General features: G+C 47.3%; 1 protein-coding gene across 2 annotated transcripts in view; it reads right to left on the bottom strand.

Moving 5' to 3' along the window:
• Positions 1–15,808, bottom strand: part of EZR (ezrin) — a 55,567-nt gene extending 39,759 nt beyond the window's left edge. Inside the window, exons 1-2 of one of the 2 annotated variants that reach the window (XM_066605478.1) lie at positions 15,697–15,808; positions 14,794–14,881 (exon numbers count right to left, since the gene is read on the bottom strand). In XM_066605478.1, coding sequence (XP_066461575.1) covers positions 14,794–14,805 — 12 coding nt within the window. In that variant the 5' untranslated portion in view covers positions 14,806–14,881; positions 15,697–15,808. Of the gene's footprint in view, positions 1–14,793; positions 14,882–15,622 lie in introns of both variants that reach the window. The other variant, XM_066605479.1, reaches the window with a different exon arrangement.
• Between the last annotated feature and the right edge of the window lie 1,264 nt (positions 15,809–17,072).

The following is a 17,072-nucleotide window of genomic DNA, read 5'->3' as shown; positions in this document are numbered from 1 at the left end:
TAATATGCTTATCATTTATGGACATCAGTTCACGAAACCCTAGACATCCAATATCAGCAACCTGTAAGAATGGTTACATCTGCCATTTCCCTTTCTAGGATTTCATGAACAGCACTTACATTCATTCTCCTGGCAAGCTGCTGTGAAGGCTGGTTTAGACAATGATAAAATATTTTGAGTGATTTTTGAGCGATAATTGTTGTGTGATTTTTTACAGCGCAAGATGATCGCTCAAATATTGAGCGATCACCGAGCGTTCCAAGCAAGGGATGAAGAAGACAAGCAGCCCTGCATCCAGCTGTTCCCCGCTCGGAGCACTCCGCTGTTATACAGCCGAGCACTCCGAGCGGGGGATGCAGAAGACAAGTGGGGCCATTTGTCTTCTGCATCCAGCTGTTCTCTGCGCAGAGAGCGCATCTGTTATATAGCTGAGTGCTCCAAGCGGGGGATGAAGAACACAGCTGGACTGCTCTGTTCTTCATACCCCGCCTGTCTTCAGCCGTATCTCACTGTGAATTCCTGATAACGGATCACTGATCTTTCAGCATGCTGAAAGATCAGTGACAGCTTAACGAAAAGTGCACAATGTCAGTGCAGCTAAAAGCAACGATTAAAATCGCTCAAAAGACGGCTTTGAGCGATTTTTGAGCAAAAATCATTGCGTCTAAAAAGGCCTTTAGACTTCTGCAGAAGCCAGTACACGTTGTAATAGATAACGGTGATATTAGCAGTATGCTGAAGCACATACTAATTGCTACTCCTATTTTCATATCTCTCTAATCATTACCTTTGCAGCAGCTTGCAAGTTCAGAGCTGGACAAAGGTTAAGAAGTTAACCAGAATTTCCTCATTATACTGTGGCTTACCGCCACACAAGGTCATCACCAAAGCACCTAAAAGCGACTTCCTTCACCCATACAATGTTGGGGAGAGGAGCTAGTATGAGGCTCTACATTGTAGGACCGCGAGAATATTTTTTTATAGAGGAGATTTAAAAGAAATCTCAGGAGGCTGGAATCGGCACATGTGGCGGGGGCAGAGCTACGCGATGATGCATACAAGGGGGCGGAGCCAAATCGCCGCTGCTTCCGAGCCGAAGGGAGAAGACCCATCTGCGCAAGCGCGTCTAAAAAAGCAAGAAGACACCGAAATTAGACGGAGCCATGGAGACGGGGACGCCAGAAACGGAGCAGGTAAGTGAATAACTTCTGTATGGCTCATATTTAATGCATGATGTATATTACAAAGTGCATTAATATGGCCATACAGAAGTGTATAACCCCACTTGCTTTCGCGAGACAACCCCTTTAAGTCTTCAAAATGCCTGTGTAGAGGTATCTAGTGATATATATCATCACTGTATGGCTATATTGGGGTGATATTGGTCTTTGTATAAGTGTTTTTCTTCCTGGAGATAAGCCGCCTCCAGTGTGGATTGGCAGCAGCTCGCTCATTCACAACTCATTTGGCCAAACTGAGCATTCATGTGTATGGGGAAAGTTAGGAAAACAGCTATCGAACACGTATGGGCATCTTTGTTAGATATTCGAAAGAAAAATACTCAAGAGTGCACGCTTTGGCCAACGGATGGATTTTCACTGTGGAATTCGTGGCCAGGCGCCTGCCGCGAATTCCATAACAATGTCCATCCATAGCCATGCTAGGTTAAAAGATTCTCCCCTGCCCACAAGCGGAAGTCAACTGGGATTTTCCACTCGCACATGTGTGCTGTCCGTTCCGCAATACTTCCGCTGTGAGCACTGCAGAAGTACCGCAGGACTAGCCAAGCACTGGTGCGCCAGCCGAGATACGTGCAGCATATCCGGACAGGCGAGTATAAGGTCCTCTGGGGGATGCGGGGTCTGATTACGCTGCGAGATTTTGCAGTCGGAATCGGACCTGGCCGTGGGCATGAGGCCTTAATGTCACTTTATCTTCCAGCTCATGGTCCCAGCATTTCAGATGTTTGACTTGCCTGGCCAAGCAAGATCATGTGGCCACCTTCAAAAGCATTTTAGTTTCTGACCACTCCATATTGGGAGCACCCCACAAGACCAGCAACTTTTGAGATGTTCTGACCCAGTCATCTAATCATCACAAGTTGGCCCTGATCAAAGTTGTTCAGATCCTTATGCCTGCTCATTTTTCGAGACCTGAATATTCACTTGTTGCCCAACATATCCCACCCCAAGAGCTGCTGTTGTAACAAGAGCAGTACTGCCGATGCTGAAGAGTTGGGTCAATCATGGAGACCCCAAGAGAGGTGCCACAGTAATCCATGGGGTTTTCATTCTTTGAATTACTGTCTGGAAGAAGATCTTGGGGTCTCCTAGATATCACTAAGGACATCTGGGAGGGGCAAACCCCTTCTTTTAAAACGGTTGTGGTACATGTCTTCCAAATGCATTATCAAATTGCAGTTGTTATCCACACTGTTAAACAACTCATGTAACAGGCTCAACGAGCCCAAAAGGCGAGCTATGATAGAGGGGCCAAAGTACATACTTTCGAGCCTGGAGATTGAATGTTGGTCCTTACTCAGACAGTAGAAAGAAAGTTCTTAGCCAAATAGCAGGATATGAACCAAGGAAAAGAAAACTAAACACGAGAAAAATTACACAATTATTGAGAAAGTGTGCGTGGCTATTAAATGGGCTCTCAAAGCCTTTAGGTACTACTTACTGGGAATAAGATTAAGGCCGCCTGCACACGGGCGAAAATCCCGCGGCGGGATTTCCGCCGCTCAAAGCCTGCATAGGAGTGCATTACAATACGCACTCCTATGCAGACGGACGCGGTTTGGCCGCGCGAAATGTCGCGCGGCAAACAAACCGCGGCATGTCCTATTTTTCTGCAGGCGCTCGGGTCGGGTCCCGCGGATCCGACCCGCTCGTCTGCAGGCGGCCTTAAGCTGATAACGGACCATGCGCCTTTAAAATAGATGTCCCAAAATAAAGAATAGAACAGCCTGTGGCAAGATGGTTTTTGGCAACCCAACCTTACAATTTCTCGATAGAGGACCAACCAGGAAAACTGCAAGGAAATGCCGATGCCCTTTCTCAGAAGTATGACTGTGCCATGATAAGTGCCCTGAGCAGTGGGTGTCGGGGGTGTGACAGGAGTTGTAGTGAATGGGAGGTAGATTTCTGGCAGAGTCCTGTCATTCTTTGAAGCCTCAGCTGCTAGGTAATTAATGGACAGCATGTGCTAATACCAAAAGTGGCTGATGTCTGTATAGCTGCACATCAAGTTAGAGAAAATAAACATCCTTCTGAGTTTGGAAGATCCGTGTCCAGGCTGCTTGCATGGAAGGTGTGACCTGTTGTGCGAACCCCAGCTGATTCCCTTACAATACATTATAAAATATAGACATAAAGCATGATGAGAAATAATGGTATATGATTAACTTTAGCTTTCGCTGAACATTGCCCTTGCATTCTTTGGTAACCTGGCTCCTGTGTACATAGGGGGTGTGATCAATGCAGTACAATACAAATAGCTGGGCACATCTCGATACTCCCACGGAATCATGAATTAAGAGCAATCTATAAATGAAGTCCCTTTCATGTTTATCTGTGTCGCTTTTCCCATCGAGAAGTTAATGAATCGGAAACTGGTTTCCTATAAAGCCTTGGAATCCATTCCGCTACTACAAGGATTGATAAGACAATGATGTTTTAGATAGTAATGCAAGGTATTTATGGGCACTCAGCGATGACTTACGGTGTGTCATCCGGGTGTTGGTTACCATTCCGATGGCTACAGTACGTAAATGCCACATATAAGGGAACAAATGTATTGTAGCTGTCATTTTCTCTATAGAGATGTTCATTCACTTCATCCAATCTGATGTCCGACAGGGACATAGTGTTTACACCTGTCCGGATCACCGATATTCATTAGAAAGGATGAAGATTAGAAAAGTGAAAGGAAAACTGAAAAAAAGTCAATTAAGCAGTTCTCACATCTGTGCTGGAAGCCCAATTTGGAGATTCCATCCCACATACAGCATAAAAAACCTGGGAAAATGGCGCTGCATGCATGGCTTTTTTTTGTCCGCTAAAATGTCAGACAGCGGAGCGAAAACCAAATGGACCCAATTATAGTCAATGAGGATCAATAGGTGCTGTTCAGTTCCATCATAAGACAAATCCGTTCAGCCAGGGGATTCCCCTTTCTTGCTCCCCAAATGGAACAGAAAGACGAAACCCCGAACACAAAATGTGAAACCAGCCTTATGTAAAGCGTGGGCACTAGAACTACATGCTGCTTCTTCATAGCTAGAAAATCACAGTGCAGAAACCCAAATGAATCTCAAAAGGTCAGCAATGGTTCTCACAAAGTTAGGTCCAACGTCCACAGGCGGATTTGATGTATCCTCGTGTGGTGCTCGCCAGCCATAGGAAAGCACTGGGCGGCTGCACTTTATTTAACACCTGCGGATTTGTTTTTATTTGATTTATACATTTTTAGTTTAAATCCATTAGGGAGGTGGGGAAAAGGCTGGGAGGTGGAGTTGCAGATTTTTTCCACGCGTATGATCCGCAGTACATCCATGCGGAAGGACGAAAAAAAAAACAAAAAAAAACCAAACAAACAAACACACATTTCGCGATCTTCCACAAGCAATAATTAAAAAAATAAATTAATTAAATGATAACTCACTGGGAAAATCCGCACGTGCCATGGACATGAGGCCTAAGGCTGGGTTCACACAGGATGGAATTGGCGCGGAATTACAGTGCGGCAATTCCGCCCGCGGCTCCTAATCCCAGGATTAGCCAGCCATGTGGACGAGATTTGACAAGAATCTCGTCCACACGGGGCGGCAAAGCCGGGCAGAAACGGACATGCGGCATGTCAATTTATTTCTTTTCCCCGATGCAGCCTCAGTCTTCTCTATCGGGAGAGAAAGCCACAGCAGAATCCTAGCAAACTGCTCCAAAACCCACAGCTTAAAGCTGCGGCTCTCCCACGGAAATCTCACTTTTTTTGGTGCGGCAAGGTCGCAAGATTTTTGTCTTATGTGAACCCAGCCTAAGGCTCATCTAGGCCAACATAGCAACACAGTTACATCTACAGGATGGCCCAAAGTTATATATACGATCTTTAACAATATGCTGCTATGTACGTAGCAAAGCGTACAGAGATCTTGTAAAAGTACAGAACATGCCCCTGCTTTCCATGGTATGGTCAGTCATGTGGTCCTCTACGTGTACACTATGGTCCACATGGGACCGATTTCCAGCAGAATGTCCGCAGTGGACGTCCCGCTGCAGATCAGCCATGAAATGCCTGCCTCCAAACAAACACCATTTGGTGCGGGTTTCATCGCTAATTTCTGTGCAGAATTCCCCCCCTCACTGTGAGTTCCACAGGGGAGACAGCGTCATTATTGACATGTCATGGATTTGAATTCTGTGTCGCAAGTCAATTTCCGCACTGGTTTTGTGCGGGTTATTTCCACAGCTTGAGAAACAGATTTTCAAAATCTCGTCCCCTTTGCAGCTACTGTAAGTGCAGTGGAATTTCCGTGCAGCGGGTCCACATGGAAATTCCGTGGCAATACCACTCCGTGTGAACCCAAAGGCTTTGTGGTACATGTCTAGAGGAAATCTACGGAACTCTGCTAATTGCAGCTCAAAGAGGATGCCCCGTGGCAGAAACGGTTTCTTTATGCTCATGTGAAGAGTAAGCAAGAACTTTGAATGACTTCAGTCACACTTGTGTTCCACCATATCTTCAAACGTTGTATTTTAGGCATCCAAATACTAAAAACTAGTTCTCCATTGTGAAGAAGGCTAGAATTCATATAGAATTGAAATACAAAGTTTAAAATTTGCAGCAATTCTGAAAGTAAATCTGGGGCAAAATCTGCACCATTTAGGTCTTCTTCATACAACTGTTTGCGCAGGTATTTACACACGCTAAATCTGTGTGCCAAACACAGGAGAATAGAACCCATTGGTTTCAATAGATTTCTTCTCATAAGCACATTTTGCACGCGTAAAGGAAAAAGTAGGAGTCTATAGAAGGTGCGAAAATACGCAAGGGGAAAGGTAAAACTGCGCAAAAGGCAGGGGAAAAACAAAAAACAAAACAAACATTCATCTGGAGCTCAATAGGCTTTAAATAGCAATGAAATACACGGAAAGGGTGTGACACACACACACACACACACACACACACACACACACACACGTGTGAATAGGCCTTACGTGCCCAAAAAGTACAGTACTATGCACAGACGTGCGCGTAAGACAGATTATATACCTCTTCAAACCTCGTACACGCACAAATATACTGCAGTAAGCAATTTTGCGCATAGCCTCGTGTAAAGCCGCCCTTACGTGTAAATTTGGCCACTGCATATTTGCTGCCAGTTTTTCATTGCAGAAAGTCTGTGTGACGGCACCCTAGAATCAGGCAGTGTATACTCATCATGTAAACCATGTTCTGTGGTAACAATGGCGGCATACTACAGGAATGCAGGTATATCCGTGACTGCCATACAGGTGCCAGGTAGGCAGTGTGACAAGACATTTCCTCTTAGTGGGACTTTTAATGTTTATGAAAGCGCTCATTTCCTGACCATTCTAAGATGTTAAACAGGCTGATAATATCTGTCTGCATCATGAAGGCAGTGAGTAAGGCATGGATGACTAAGTGCCCCGCAGTGTATTGCTGGGTTTCCTGCACTACATGTTGTGATCTCCTTTGTGTTACTTCTACATGTGGGAGAACATCCTGCGGATCAGACAGCACTCAGACGCAGACCAGCCTAGTACTGTATGCTGCCCGGCCCCCAGCAGCCATGCCTAATCCTATTAACAACTGTCTTTCCCAAGATCAGAACGTGTCCCTTTGTCGGCCACAAGCTGTTCTGCTAGGATGTAACCTGGAAAATCTGACATTGGCAGCCCAGGTTTCCTACATGGCGCTGCCCGCTGCCTGTGAGCAGACACATGTCATTTCTTCTTAGCAACGCTGGAATAAAATAAGAGCGCTCCTCCTGCGGGCGCTGTGTTGTGGTGGCTGGGGTCGCCGCGCCCAGTCGTGTAGTTACCCACTAATAGTGATTGCCGTGATGTGGCTACTGGGCTTATACTAGCTCATCAAGACCTAATTAAGAACCTCATGTTTAAAGTAATGCTGAGAAGCAATAGATCATTGTATAATAGGTGGGTGTGCAGCCCGCGTTTTTCTTCAGATGGCTTTATTTCTTCTCTCGACTTCACAACTACATACACTTCTACTGGGGTGACTTCATGCAGTGAGGTTTTAGCAAATAAATGCAACATTGTTTTGCATTTTATCTTAGCATTTGCTTTGTTTTTATTTTTCTGCATAAACTATATGTGATGCTTATTAAAGTCAACATGGAATTACGAAACACTCTAAAATAGTGCATTTTTACTACTTTTGGTGTTTTTTTACTTTTTCAAAACACAACATGCGTAAGGTATAGGTGTAGGTATTTTTTTAGAGTGGTCTTTCCATAGACTTCATTACATAAAACAAAACAAAACAAAAAAAAACACAATAAGGGTTTTAATTTAAATTAGTCACATGCAGATGCTACCACTCATCTAAGGGCCCTTTCACACGCAGCTCAGCTGCGCTCGGGCAACATATTTTTAAATCTCATGCACTAATGGTTCTGTGTCTCACATTCCTATAATGTGATTGTTCCCAGTAAGAGAAACCAAGTAATCTTTCTAGATATGATACCTCTTAATGGCTAACAAACATACATGAAATTACAGTGAGCTGGTATTAGTGTATCTTGACGCCACCATGAAGCTCCCGATTGGTGACTTTTCAAAAGTCCTAGCATCACCTTGTTGCCTGGGCTCCACGTTCATGTTAGCCTTACATTATTAGCTGCGAATAGTAGCATGTTACAGGGGTAGCATGGAACTATTTACAGTGAATAATGTAAGGTTAACATGAGCTCAGCCTCACCGTGCAGCCCAGGCAACAAGCTATACACAGGGTGCTGCTAGGAGATCACTCGCAGCAGCCGTCCCCTGTACCATATCCCCTGGGCAAGCGGAAGTCACCACCTCCGCGCTGTTGCAAAGCCCCCTGTACTGAGGTTCGGCCTCCGCTGCCTCAGTGCTCCATAGTGTTCTTCTGCCGGCGTTGCCGCTCGGACTTTTACCGCACCTCGGCGCTGCAGCTAAACCCCCTCCACTGACGCCCCGGCTCCACTGCCTCAGTGCTCATTATGCTCCTTACTCGTCATTAGGGACGCCGAACCCCGTGCATGTGGAGCCGGCTGTTGCGATCACATTTGTGACAATCTCCTACCCTGCCTCTGGATGCATCAGCATGCTCCTAGGATCGGATGAGTGCTGCAACTGATGGCCGACAGCAGGGAAGGGGTGAGTGTGGACAGCAGGGTGCACGTGAGGACGCTGCTGGGACCGGAGTATCACGAAGGGGGGAGCCTCACACATCAGCACGCCACAAATCCCCGATAGCAGGGTGACTGTGCAAGCATTCTACTAAGCTGTCAGGACCTGCAGGGGAGGCATCTTTGCAGCAAATCAGCATCAGGGGGCGTCACCCCCTGTCAACCTTGACTTCACCAGGACTTCCTGGTGGCGTCAAGATAAACTAATACCCAGTGAGCTTTCAGGTCTGCTATCGATCCCAGCCTGATGAAGGGTCGATAGAAGACGCAAAAGCTTGCTGTAACTTCATGTATGTTTGTTAGCCATTAAAAAGGTGTTATATCTACAAGATTACCTGGTTTCTCTAAGGCTGCCTGTCCACGGGCATTGCGGTATCCCACTGCGGAGATCTGCCGCCCAGGAGCAGGAGCCGGCAGGCGGATCTCCACTGTCAGCCTATCTGAAAGATGGGCTAACCGCGGTAAATTCGCAGCATGCTGCGAATTGCCACCCACGAGAGGAGAATCGCTACAATTCTCTGCTCGTGGACGGGGGGGAATTATCGCCGCGGGGAACGCAATTCAAACCCACCCGTGGATAGGCAGCCTTACTGAGAACAGTCACACTTTGCTCTACTGGCTAACACAGGACCAAGGCTTTTTTTTTTCCGCTGTACAATCCTATGTGAAACACTTAGGCCTCATGTCCACGGGGAAAATCGGGCCCGCTACGGATTCTACATGTAGAATCTGCAGCAGGTCCCTCCTGCCCCGCGGACATGAGCGCTGAAAATACAAATAAATGAGAATAAACTCACCTCCCATCCGCTCCGTTTCTTCTCTTCGCGGTGGCGTCATCTTCTCTCGTCGCGGCCAGATCTTCATTCTTCGGCTCGGCGGATGTGCACGATGACATCGGTGACGTGCCCCGCGCATGCGCCGGTCCGAAGCAAAATGATCCGGCCGCGACTGAGAGAAGATGGCGCGGCGCCGAAGAGAAGAACCGGAGCGTGTAAGTAAAATATGATTTTTGTGTCCCGCGGATCCGGACGGCTTCCATAGGCTTCAATAGAAGCCCGCGGGAGCCGTCCCCGCGGGAGACCCGCATGAAAATGGAGCATGGTCCAGATTTTTTCATGCTCCATTTTTTTTTTTAATCACTTTTATTGACGATCCGCGGGTATTTATCTACCCGCGGGTGGTCAATGCATCCCTATGGGGTGCGGATCCGCGCGCGGGAGAAGAGTTAAAATCCGCTGCGGATTTTAATTCTTATTTTCCCCGTGGACATGAGCCCTTAATCAGTGTTTAAACTGCAGGAGCCGGCGAGGGTTTCTATGCCGGCTGAAACCAAACAACGAACGAGGAGCTCACTATTCTCACTTATTCAGTTGTTGCCTGCATCTAAACTGAATGATTAGCATTCAGTTTCCCTTGTTTGAACGATTTCCTAAACAGTAAGATTGTGTAAACGGGGCATAATTATGCAAAAAGAGAACTGAGAACTGTTAAAAAAAAAAAAAAAAAAAAAAAAAAAAAAACCAAAACAAAAAAGACATCAAAAGGATTGACTGGTATGTGAGCTGTGCTCAAGAAAGATATAGTGAAAGCTCTGCCCCGTGTAGCGTTATCATTAGAGATGAGCGAGCGTACTCGGAAAGCACTAGTCGCTCGAGTAATTTGCTTTATCCGAGTATCGCTGTGCTCGTCCCTGAAGATTCGGGTGCCGCTGCGGCTGACAGGTGAGTCGCAGCGGGGAGCAGGGGAGAGCGGGCGGGAGAGAAAGATCTCCCCTCCGTTCCTCCCCGCTCTCCCCTGCAGCTCCCCGCTCTGTGCCGGCACCCGAATCTTCAGGGACGAGCACAGCGATACTCAGATAAAGCAAATTACTCGAGCGAGTAGTGCTTTTCCGAGTACGCTCGCTCATCCCTAGTTATCATTAATGAGACACCAGTATACATCATCGTATCATAAATGGTATTTATGAGGACTCACTAGTGTACGGATATTAAGAGTGGTTCGGGGCCAGGCCGTTCCAGCATAGATTTATTACTTTCTGGCCGGGCAGGGCCACGGACAATGGCCACTTGGCACATCACCCTCTGTTGTTACTAGGTTCGGAGCCAGTACTAGAACATGACTTTTCATTGCTAAGTCTTGTGACCAGATGTAATTGCAGGACTGTGTCATTGTCTAAAAGCCTTTAGTTAGAGGAACAAACAGTAAATTGTACACTGGTCAGCATGCAATCGTAACTCTTATTTTGATGACAGGTGCATTGTGTGAGCTTGTAAACCCCGATAACGTCCAGGCTACCAGTTACATCTATTGTTGGGAAAATGAGTTATATCTCCCTGCCCATTGTCTGTGGCTGATGTCCTCTGCAGAAACAATATGAGCTCATACAAATGGCATTAAAAGAAAAAGGAAGCCAGGTTATTTCACCATACACGGGTAACAGATGAAAATCACCAACCTCATCTTACATTTCCAGCATCTTCAAATCTGAAGCAGCCATACAAAACCAAACCCAGCAACTGTCATTGAGATAGCCCGGCATGTACATTAGGCACAGCGAGCCAATGCACCCCAATATGTATTGGGGTTATTAACTAGAGAGGTGCCACTTTCTGTTCTCTGAAAAGCTTCACACTTATTTCATGTACAGTTGTGCATGACGACAGGAAGATGCATCCAGACACGAGGCAACAAGTGAACGCCAAGGGAGATAAAACAGTAAAACATGTTTACATCACAAATAATACCAGTAAATTACTAAATAAAGGATCTAGACGGACAGAGCACTCCCAGTAATAACGCATCTAGAGAACATCTCTGTACTACAGAGGGTAGTGGAAGGAGCTCTCCACCCACCAAGGACACTACAGACGGAGGAAGTGCATGTGGCCCCTCAGCCAATCACATATCACCGGCACTGCCCCTCCCTTCATGTGCCTAGCGGAATGGTCTACAGAATTATTCTGCACAAGTACATGAGGTTCTATTTGTTTCAATCTTCCCAATTGGTTTTTGATGGCATCAATTTATTGTACAAAACCAGATAGAGCAAACTATCACTGCAATCCTGACTCCACCAACCCAAATATCAGTTCTACATTCCGGCTGTCGTTAGCAAAGACTATATGAAGAAGAACAAGTCCAGCAGATCAGGAAGGAGACACTGTCATTGACAGCGAGTGCAGTCTGCCAAGAGCGGAAGAGGAGCTCCTTGTCGGTCTGTGACCGATCACAAGGGTATGAGATAGAGGGCCCCTAGGCTCTTTTCACATCCGCATCACAGGCTCCGTTCGGGACCTCTGCTGCAGATCTGTGCAAGAGCCCTGGATGAAACTGCACAGCATGCACTGCTAGTTTGGTCCAGAAGATGACCCAGGGTGGTCCAGAAGCTGAACGGACCCCACTGACTGTCTGGTGTCATTAGTTTCCATCATAAGACAAATGCATTAACTGCAGGATTTCCATTCTATTGCTCCCAGGACAGCACAGGAAAACAGAAACCCTGAATACAGCTATGAATGCAGCACTACTTTTTACTAGTTTTGATTTTTTTTTTTGTTACAGTTAGAATTTTCAGTTTGTGCCTAAGGGATTCATTAAAGTCAAAAATGTGAACAAGTATGTAGAACAAATAACTATTATGTTATTTAATGCATAACTCAGTAACTGTAGCACAGAACATGGCTTCTTCTGCCAACACATTTCTTCCATGTTACCAGGGGCTGTAGCCGGGGGGCAAGTACACCGCCCAGGAGTAGCAGCCCTTCCTGAACCGGTTTTAGCTCTGCCTGCCATATAAAAGAGTCTTTAAACAGTTAAAGAGGCAGTAGTTGGTGGGGTTGCTTTCATGCTGGGATCACACAGTTGTGCAATAAAGCTTCTAGTAGTCACAGCTCAATCATTTAGCAAGACTAGAAACTGAAAACTGATGTCAGGCTATGCAGTAAGTGAGCCTCCTAACTTCGCACCCACTATTATATACATTGGGTCATATTCTCATGGTTGTGTCTGTTGTGCCCCGGAAAAACCGATGCAAAATAGTTAGCAAATGGTCACTCGTTTTACCATTTCTTCCAGTCCTCCTGACCACCCCCAGCCACTGCATTCAGGGTAGCCAGAGGCAGTGGGGGACCTAACTCTAAATAGGTGTTAATCCCAGGGGTGGGACCTGCACCTCTTAAGGCCCAATTAGACGGGACGAATATTGGGCAAACGATGCCCGACACTCGTCCCCGCATACACTCGCTGCCGTGCTGTCCCACAGGAGCTAGTATAGCTGGCTCGCTCACAGAGCGGCCAGCAGGGGGTGGGGCGGCTGCAGGAGATTTCTCTCCTCACTCTCCCCCCTGCCCCTCTCCATTGACTTATCATAGCGGCTGTTCAATACTGAACGGCTGCTATTTACACTGAGTGATCAGCTCATCGTCCATCGTTTATGCTGCATGGACCATAAGCAGATTGCTCATCGTTCAGTGTAAATAGCAGCCGTTCAGTATTGAACGGCCGCTATGTTATGTCAATGGAGAGGGGCGGGAAGCGCGAGGAGAGAAATCTCCTGCAGCCTCCCCACTGTGAGCCAGTGATACTAGCTCCCATGCAACAGCACGGGAGCTAGCATGTGGGTGGACGAGTGTTGGGCATCGTTTGCCCGACAGTCGTTCCGTCTAAATGGGCCTTTAGACTTTTACAGCATATCCAGTCAATATGCCATACATATCTGAAATGCTAATACTTTTTTCAGTCTCTATACCCTATACTCATTTCACATTACGTGGCTGCTAAAGGGGCCACAGATGCCACTCAGTCATAGGGGGTTTTCCAGGAAAATACTATTGATGACCTATCCTCAGAACAAGATATCGTTCCAAAAAAAATCTGCCACTTCAGGAACAATATCAGGGCCAGGGGCCAACTTTTACACTTACACTATAGGCTCTCCAGCCTCTCTTCCTCCTTCTACCGGCAAGTTGCAGCATCTGATGGCCAGTAACCCTTCTGGAATATACTGCCCGCTGCACTAAATCAGCATGCACAGCAGCTCCCTAATGCAGGTTGGCGCAGAGCATAGCGCCAACCCTGCAGGAAGAGATGGGTGTACTGTGCTGCCTGACGTCACGATGCTTTGCAATACTGTATTCAAGTATTGCAAAGCATTAACAAGGGAACAGACAGTGCAATCAGGATGACCATGGGCATGTCACAATAGGGTATTAGCACAGGCCACTGAGTGCGCTAAGGCTTGCTAGAAGCTTCGGCGCTAGGAAGTTATAAAGCCCAGGGTAGCCCAAAAGATGTGATGGGGACCAGCCCCCTGCCCACTTACATAGACAGGAGGAACACAAATGAATGAAACCCAATTTCATCAATGCCATTTCTTTGGTCTAGTATTCTTTGTAGCCCCAGCATTATATATAGTAACTGAACACACACCCCATGCGGGGATTCTAGTATTTTGCATGATTTTAGCAACAATTAGCTTGTATTTAAAGAAATTACATTTTTGAAAGGACGACATCATAAAGGAAATCTGTCACCTCCCTACAGCACCATAACCTAAGGTAGTCTTAGAAGAGGTGTCAGGGAGCGGGGTGATGTTTGTTTGTTATACATTTCATTCACCAGTTCCTGCGATCCAGCAGCGTTGCCCTCCGAACATCGTGTGGCGCTGGAAAATCTGACTCTTTTCAGAGTCCTGTGCTTCTTCCATAGACTTGTATAGGAGAGTGCATGCACAGGACTCGGAAACGTTTATACAAATTTAGTGCTGTGGGGACGTGACGGGTCCCCTTTAAAATGATCCGAGGACTTATTCACATGGGTGAGTGCGATACTGGGCCGAACAACTCTGCTTGACATGCCTTTTTCACGTGTTTTTGATTTTTTTTTTTTAAATCACATCGCGTCACTTCTGTGAAAGCACAAGCACACTTCACTTGTGTGAATAAGCCCCGATATATATATATCCCTATCTATCACAAGCACACACTTCTGCATGAACATTCCTATCAGTGTGGTTACATTTGATATATTTCACATTTGCAACCCTATATTCCCAATGCAAGTGCTGCTGTACCTACACATGGATCCCTCTAAGAGAGACCAAGTGATTTACCTTCAGCCATGCAACTAGAAGCAGCTTTAAAAACCCCTTTAAAAATAGGAAAAATCTTCCAAGATCTGCAAGCAGTGCATCATATATGAAGCGTTGCCTTTCCTTAATCCAATGTAAGAGATCGCTCCATAAGGTCCAGACATGTTCAGTGATTGATACATTGGGAAGAGAATCAAGTCTTAACATATAAAGTTGTGTAACTTCTCTTTATCTCACAGATCGTTCCCCCATAATACAACAGGCAGTGGACACGCTGCACACTTACCGGTTTCGGCATGGTTAATTCTTTCTCAACGTCTTTTCAAAAAAAATGAAAAAGCTTCTGGCTTCCAGGAGCGATCGACCTCCGTGTCCTGGAAACAAAGCAGGGACTGAAGTTAGTCTATGCAGTGACTAATGGGAGAGCGGAGCTCGGGGACTCGCTGCTCACAGGATGGAAGGATTATGATGGGAAGCAGCTAATTTAAGGTTTTCAGCGAAGGTCTATGAATCATAAGTACAACAAGCCCTTCCAAGACACGGCGGAGGAGCCGACCTCACCCAGTGGCAGAAAGTCCAATTACAACCTTTGAAAGGTCACTTCCACCACACCCAGAAGACTAAACATATGAGGATCGAAGTTTCACGGATTTACCAATCCGCACTCATACAGGATGGCAGGAGCCCCAACGCGCAGATCTCGCCCTGTTACTTACTACTGCGCAGCTCGCCAAAAGTTACGCAAAACAAGCGCAGTCCGACATACTTCTCAGTGCGCCATTTTCCATACTAGTGAGGGTCCCTTCAGGTCCACTGGTATTAATCCGTACAGAGGGGTTACATCCTTATGAGGGGGCTCCCCTGTATAATCCAGGTGGGGGGGCCTCCCTCCTGGCTGCAGGTCAGTGACCCTGCTGCTGTCATGGAGGCTGCCAGCCCCACCTCTACCTGACTGCCCTTGTCCGGTCACCTCACAGCTCTGCAGGCAGTGCCCCCATGCCCTGCACACACGGTGACGGGTCTCCCCCTGCATGCACGCCACCTGGGCACACCTGCCAAGCACGGTGCCCACATTCCCCGCACACGGAGCCATGGCTCTACAGCAGGTGCCTCACCTACAAACTCCAGTGCAGCAGTAGAAGTGTGCCAGGCGGCTGCCCCTCACTTGCTACCACCTGCGGACACTCACCCGTCACCGCCCGAGGTGCCCTGCTCTCCCCGGGTGCTCTGCAATATGGCCGCTGACTGACAAACTTAGTGAGCAGGTCCCTCCCTCCACCACTCCCTCGGCGGCAACCTGGTGTCACTCTCACCTGCCTCCCCCTCAGCCGGCACGTCACACAGGCGCCTCTACCGTCCCGGGCACCCGGCGGGCGGCGGAGGGGATTCTGGCGCCCTTCGTGACCCGACTCTACATGCAACACTACTGGGCGGCAGCCTCCATACTGCCCCTGTCAGCACTACATGTAGTGCCCATAGGACCTCTAGCTATACATCTGGTGGGATGTCCAAGAAGGGCTCCTGTAAATGACAGGCTGTAACCCTCTCACTGCTGGGAAGCAGGAGGGACGATTAGTTAGGAGTCTGGGGCTGTGTTCACACAGGGCGCAATATCTGGCGTTATATCGCAGTTTAGTGCGGATATGTATATAAATTCGCACTGTTCCTCCAGTAATGCAGTTGAGTTAGGCAACTTGCACACAGGTGGATTTGCGTAGTGGAATCCAGAGCGGGCGTCTGCTTCCAGATTCCGCAGCAAATACCGCACATAGAATGCAATAGAAAAGCGATTTTTAATTTTTTCTCACTCACACAGGAAGTCAATGGAAGCCGTCCGACCCGCGGCCCTTCTGCAATCATTGTGGAAAGGCAGTGGGATCTGCTTCTCCGCCTAGCGAGGCCCGGACCATCCGCAGTACAGATTAAGGTCCCCTGTCCATAGGCGGGGTGGAATATTACTAGCGTTATTACGCCGCAGGGAAGAGAACTGACAGTTCTCTGCAGTGAGCCTATCTGACAGATAGGCTCACCACGGAGAATCGCGGCAAATCGGTCTGAGTCCCACGAGCGGAGAATCGCTATGATTTCTGCTCATGTACAGGGGACTGCGCTTTCCATAGCAGCGCTGTGTAAAGCGTGCACTGCCTTACTCACGGCTGGATCCTCGCCGCGAGTACCGCAATGCAAAATCGCCCGTGGACAGGAGCCCTGAGAAGCTTCCGGACAGGTACGCGGGGTCATCAGCGGGCACAGGGTCCGATTCCACTGTGGGATGCCAAATGCAGAATCCAACCCGTTCGCGTGAAGGCGGCCTAAAGTAAATGAACAGACATTAAAATGTGCAGCGAAAAAACACCATCAGTCGATAAAACTACAATAAATCAACAACAAACTGTATCTTTATGTCTTGAGGATTTCAGGACGGTTTCTTAACTGCGTTGTGGAAATTCTGCAGTGTATTCGTCCCGTGTGACCATAGCCTAAGGGCTCATTCCCTTGATTGAATGGAGTCAATGAAAGTACATTGATTTTCATTGATCCATTCACATTAGCGTATATGCATTG

The sequence above is a fragment of the Eleutherodactylus coqui genome, chromosome 1 (genome assembly GCF_035609145.1).
Source record: "Eleutherodactylus coqui strain aEleCoq1 chromosome 1, aEleCoq1.hap1, whole genome shotgun sequence".
In the NCBI taxonomy this organism is placed as follows: domain Eukaryota; kingdom Metazoa; phylum Chordata; class Amphibia; order Anura; family Eleutherodactylidae; genus Eleutherodactylus; species Eleutherodactylus coqui.
Note: the sequence above shows the minus strand (reverse complement) of the source record. Positions and strands in the feature narration are given on the sequence as shown.